Raw genomic sequence first — 5,626 nt, forward strand, 5'->3', positions numbered from 1 at the left:
GGTGTACAGAACTGCAACTAAAGGTGCCCACACACCTTGCGATAATCGTATGATTATCACAAGGTGCCTTGCAATAATCGTACGATTATCGCAAGGTGTGTGGAAGGTGTGCGACCTCTGCTACTGTAAGGTCGCACGACTTTTATCTTAGGAACATGTTTGAAAACCTGCCGAGAATCGTACGATTGTCGGCGGGTGTGGCGTGCTTGTAAGATGCCGCACGGGCCGCTGTGCGCAAGCACACACTGCCCGTTCAGCATTGCGGTCATCGGAACCCACCCCTCAGCGTGGCAGGCTTGCGATCATTGCAAGTACAATCTGCCTGTCCAAGATAGGCGGATCGTACGTTTTTTTAAAATTGCCTTACAACCATCGCAAGACAAGTCTTGCGATGGTTATTAAGGTGTGTGCCCAGCATAAGAAAGGCACTGGTACATGGGTGCCTCTGGCTTTCTCCACTCCCACAGTGCACAAAAAATGTATACAGAGACGCAACTAGCAGATCAATAGTAGTGTGCCATGCAGCCTAGTGGCACCAATTTTTATAATTCTTACAATAATGTGGTGATCGGTAAACCCAAGGCCTACCTACCCGATTAAAGTTACAGAAAGTACATGACTGTAAAGTCATTTTGTTCTCGGTATGTATGGGCAATTTTGCAAGTGAGAATTCATGTGTACAAAGGGGTTGCCTTCCTCCGGAAGGTAACAAAAATGTCTCTGGTTTTTAGTAGTTGGCCTTTTTTTTTTGGTCACTTGTAAACTGACTTTTGTAACTGCTCTTTAACAGCTTAAAAATGAACAGTTCAGCACCACCTCCTGAATGTGGGCAGTATTCCACATCGCAACAGAGGCCCTTCTTTTATGCACAGCCAACAACACAACTACCTTTTCCAAATCCTTGGTACCTTACCCAACTCTACAATCCATACTGCATCCCTGGACCAGGTAAGTTTGCCCTTAAACCAAACACTTGACATAAAGATGTATATGTACAGGAATGGAAAACCAGAAGCCTCAACATGGCTTTTAACCAAAAAGTAATATGTACATACCCTACTGGTCTGTTAGTCTCCTGTGTAACTGATTTTATGGGTCAATAAGTCACAGTTGGAATATGCTTGTGCAAAAAAGTTATGCTGTTGCCCACAGAAGGTTGGGGATATAAACAAGCAAAATATTAAGCCAGCTCCCATTTAACTCTTGTCATGCCTCAGGTTTCAAGTGTCCAGGTGATTGTATGCCTTCATGAGTTCTGCTAGGGGGGGATTAACTATTTTTACTAGCCATTTTTTTTTAAGATTCTCTTAACCTAGGGTATTTTTAGAGCTCCCATTCCTCTAGTGAGTGGAAACTCCCTGTGGGATCCTGAGAACCTCCAGACAATGTGGCAGAGCTTTTTGCCTTTCAAAAGGGGACTTATTGCTCTATGGTCTCTCCCCAATGCAGATGCTCCAATAATTCACATTAACAGGCATGCTACCAAAATGGTTGTTGGTCTCACCTTTTTATTCATTTCATTAATAGATAGATCCTACCTAAATCACAGTTGGACGTTAACTAGACTGACTCTTCACCCTGCATTGGCTGTAACTTTGATTTGTAAAACTGTCACTGAGTTAATGCTAAAGTGCAGGCAAAAACTTAATTGGGGTATTGGCTAGGCACTAAGATGCCTCTAATCATGTGTGCTGCCCTGGTGGCTGCTGTTTCAGCAGTAAAAATGACTTGGTTTTGGACAGCACTTGCAGCAGGTTGAATCTGGTTCTGCTGAACATCAACTGAATGCTGCAGAACCTTTACCTCTGGATGGAGAACACACCCTCCCTGTGCTGGACAGTGCTGAGCATATTTATCAATCAGGCAGCGGGGTGAGTCAATAATGTCAGTGCAGAGCTGTGCTGCAGCTGGGAAAGATCCTATCAGCATATAGCGGGCAATAGCCTTCCATGTGCTGAGTTTTGGGTCACAAGAGGACATCAGGTAATGTCCTCCTGTGACCCTAAATAGAACTGTGGCCAAAAAAGGTTTGGACATAGTTTTTAACATTGTTTTTGTTTACCAATGTAACACCCTCCTGTAGGTGCCAGTAATAACGCAACTGTTTTTAGTATAGTCACTCAGTGCACTCTGACTTTACTGTAAGCACAAATCTTCTCCCTTGAGTAATTCTGATGCTGACTTTACAATATTACCCTGGTTAATTTTTTAATGTGGTCCAGTGAAACTTTTTTTTTTCTCCCCCTTTTAGGTTACCGGGGGGGAAATCCATATGTCCCATATTATTCGGTTCCACTCCATGAGTATCCTGGATTTTATGTTCCCCAGCATCAAATGAATTTAAGAATGAACCGGAGACCTAATTTTAATCCCCATCCACCATCCCCCATGTTTTACCATGCCACGCGATTTAGGCATTATACTAGTCCAGGGAGAAGAACTGAAACGAAAGAAACCCAGACAGACCCAAGGCAGCCTGAAAATGTACCAAAAAAACACCCAGGTACAGAGAAAGAAGACTGTGATAAAGGAAACGCAGTTTCTCATTCATCTGGCATCAGCACAGAGAATGAACCCAACTTGGAAAGTGAAATGTCTCCAGTGACAGCAATGCCAGAAAGAGACTTTCACAAAAATGCCTGCAATGCAGCACAATATCGAAACATGCCTCCAGGAAGCTATGCTTATGAGAAAGAGGAGGTAAGAATAGAGTATGGAAGTGGTTCTCCTGCTGCCATACAGATGTGGAAGTCTTATAAAGAAACTATACCAATATATGATGTGGCAGTAATTAAAGAGATACCAGAAAATGTAGTGCAGCGTGATCTATTTTGTGAGGGTGTATTGTATGGCCCTCATCCTGAAGAAGAGATTGTGGTGCAGAACATATCCTTCACAAACACCGAGGAGCACAAGCAGTTGCCACCTCCCAAACTCTGTCTTGAGGAAGTGCAAGAACTGGAAACACGGACTTCTCTTGTGCAAAACAGAGAACCAAGGCCAGAATCCGCTAAACAAAACCTAAGACCAAAGATTCCACTGGAAGTGGGACCTCAGTCTGTTCCTGCTGAACATGTTGTACGTCCTGTTTATGATGTCCAACAAGCTCCTAATGAAGATTCTGAGGAAAATGAAGATTCCGAGGAAACTGATGCATCTGAAGAAGCAGCAAGTGAAGAGCTTCTAATTGGGCTGGATACAGGTCCAGAGAAAGGGTCTCAAAGGCAGTCTGTATGTAATGGAGAGTTAAAGGTGGCAAATGCAAGTGTATGGGTGGAGGACTCTGTACAGAAGTTTATCCCTTCACCATCATGGGTGGCTTGGATTGAAAATCAAGAAACAAATTATGACTATGATGTGTATATGTCGCAGAGGAAGCAAAAGCGCCCAAGTATATTAAGCATTACATCTGAGGAACTCTCATCCAGGGATGAGGGCTCATCCTTAGATAATGCTTCAGTTTCTTATTTTGTACCAGATTATTTGCTTCGAAAAGGCTTGTATGCTTTCCGAAGAAGTGCAGAGAGCTCAGAAAAGGAGAAAATTCAAAGTGGTGGCTCTCTAAAAGAGGATGCCATACCAGTGAAGCACGTTAGCAGCAGATATGAAAAACGCTGTGGCTCATCTATTGGACGAAATGTTAAAGATGTTTCCAGTAGAAGCCGCAAGATTGGTGTACCCATTAGAGGCCTAAACAAGAGGAAACTCTTCTCGGTAAAGAAGAAACCAAGAAAGAGTCAATCTTTGTCTGAACCTGAAGATTCTGAAGAATATTGGGTATTGGAGGAAGAAAACTTGCACAACTTTGAGGGAGATGAGACTGATGAAGAATATTATTTTGAGGAAGACCTACCACGAGAGCAGCTGGACTTTGGTAAAACTAACTTCTTTAAGCAGATCGCTCAGCAAAGGATTTTGTGGAAACCTTCAAAAGGAGACTTTCCGGCCCATCTTATTGGGTGGCCTGTCAGAGAAAAGCTTAAAGTAAAGAAAAAGAGTTTACCTGAAGCTCTTGAGCAGGTGCATAGACCTAAAGCATGTGAATATGCAAATTATGAGAAGCCTGAGAGAGATTACAAAGAGGTGACCGAACTGAAGAAAGCTCAGCAGAAAATGGGTGGTAAGTTGGAAGAGTCTTCTTCATATGGTATTAACACTCAAAACTACTAACTTGCACAGTTTGTGGAATGGACCAATCAGAATTATCTTCAAAATCGCATCATTTACAGGAAGTGTTAGTGACTTTGAGTGCCACTACAACTTTTTTCCCTTTAGTGAACTGTTTGACTGTTTAACTGAATATTTGCAAGTTACTGTTCTTTAAAAACTGTTTTGGTAGATATATTGTAGACATGAATGCTAGAAGAAATGTTAGTCTTTCAGTGGCTTTTGTTGTGGCAAACCTTTAGTGCAAAATCTTAGACAAGCTGACAAAACCTGCAAATTGTTACTCAGTATCTTCTATCTGCTTCAATTAGGAAAACCCCAGAAGAAAGCCTCTGGGGCAACTGTTGAAGAGTACTGGGTTGGAAGAGGTGCTAAGCCCAAGTTCGCAGAACCTGCATATTATCTGCAAGATACAGCCAAAATCAAAGAGCAAGGTATTCTGTTTGTTTTTTTTTTTAGGGGTATTTGAAACCACCACTTAGTTCCCAGCTAGGGGCTGAAAGGGAATACATAGTACGTCCCAGGTATAACTGAGCATGTGACTCGCTCTATGTGATGGCGTGGGGCCATTTAATGCCATCACGTGGATACTCTAACACTAAAGCCTTGTGTAAGCTGCAACATTGGTCTTCATTTCCTAATGTAGTGGTAGGGAGGCAAAGTATACATTATTATGGGTGTCTGCATTGAGGGACTGTTGCTTTGTACTGGTTCATTTTAAAACCTAAATGTTTATGTGGGGTTTTCCCATTGTAGATAAGCCTCCAAAAAAGAAGGGAACGCGCAAGTCTTCTAAAAGAAAACAAACTAGAACTGATACAGAAGAAATAGATACATGGGAAATCCCCAGATCCTTCTTGTATAGAGGTATGTTGGTGCTTTATAGAATTGTGACTTCAGTCTCGTCAAGACATTCCCAATCTTGTCTACCATGTTCAGGCACACTAACACAATGAGATGTCATTATAAATGTTTTCACACAATGTTCATGCAGGATTCACACATTTTCCCAATTAGAAAAATGTGTGAAATTGTGTAGAAACATCTTTAAACCCCCCCCTAGGTTTTTTTTGAGGGAAGTCCATGCAAACCAAGAGAACCTACCATCCATAATTTGTGTACATATGCATATAGGGTTTAGATCCATAGCAGTTACCGTGAGGTGTACCAAACTGACCACCAGCTTCTTGACTTAAGCACACTGTATGCATGTCCTTATTTATTTTGCAGTAGTTTTTGCTTTCTGCCACTGTTGTAAGGCAAACATCTCTCCCCATTCCTTCAATTACATTTTTTTTTTTAAACGGAAAACACCAGTCAGAAAAACTCAACAGAGCGTGATTGGGAAATGGGAGGTGGCTTGTAGCAATACTACAGAGATTTAATTTGCAAATAGCCCTTCCCTTAGAATACTTAACCCTCAATCAGTATTCCTGACCCCCCCCCCCCCCCCCCCCCC

General features: G+C 42.1%; 1 protein-coding gene across 1 annotated transcript in view; it reads left to right on the forward strand.

Moving 5' to 3' along the window:
- The first annotated feature begins 797 nt into the window (after positions 1–797).
- Positions 798–5,626, forward strand: part of LOC108799391 — a 5,124-nt gene continuing 295 nt past the window's right edge. The window contains exons 1-4 of the mRNA XM_018571258.1: positions 798–948; positions 2,252–4,120; positions 4,479–4,601; positions 4,924–5,034. Of these exons, the coding sequence (XP_018426760.1) occupies positions 798–948; positions 2,252–4,120; positions 4,479–4,601; positions 4,924–5,034 (2,254 nt within the window). The remainder of the gene's footprint in view (positions 949–2,251; positions 4,121–4,478; positions 4,602–4,923; positions 5,035–5,626) is intronic.

Source organism: Nanorana parkeri, unplaced genomic scaffold (assembly GCF_000935625.1).
Source record: "Nanorana parkeri isolate BGI_ZX_2015 unplaced genomic scaffold, ASM93562v1 scaffold41, whole genome shotgun sequence".
In the NCBI taxonomy this organism is placed as follows: Eukaryota; Metazoa; Chordata; class Amphibia; order Anura; family Dicroglossidae; genus Nanorana; species Nanorana parkeri.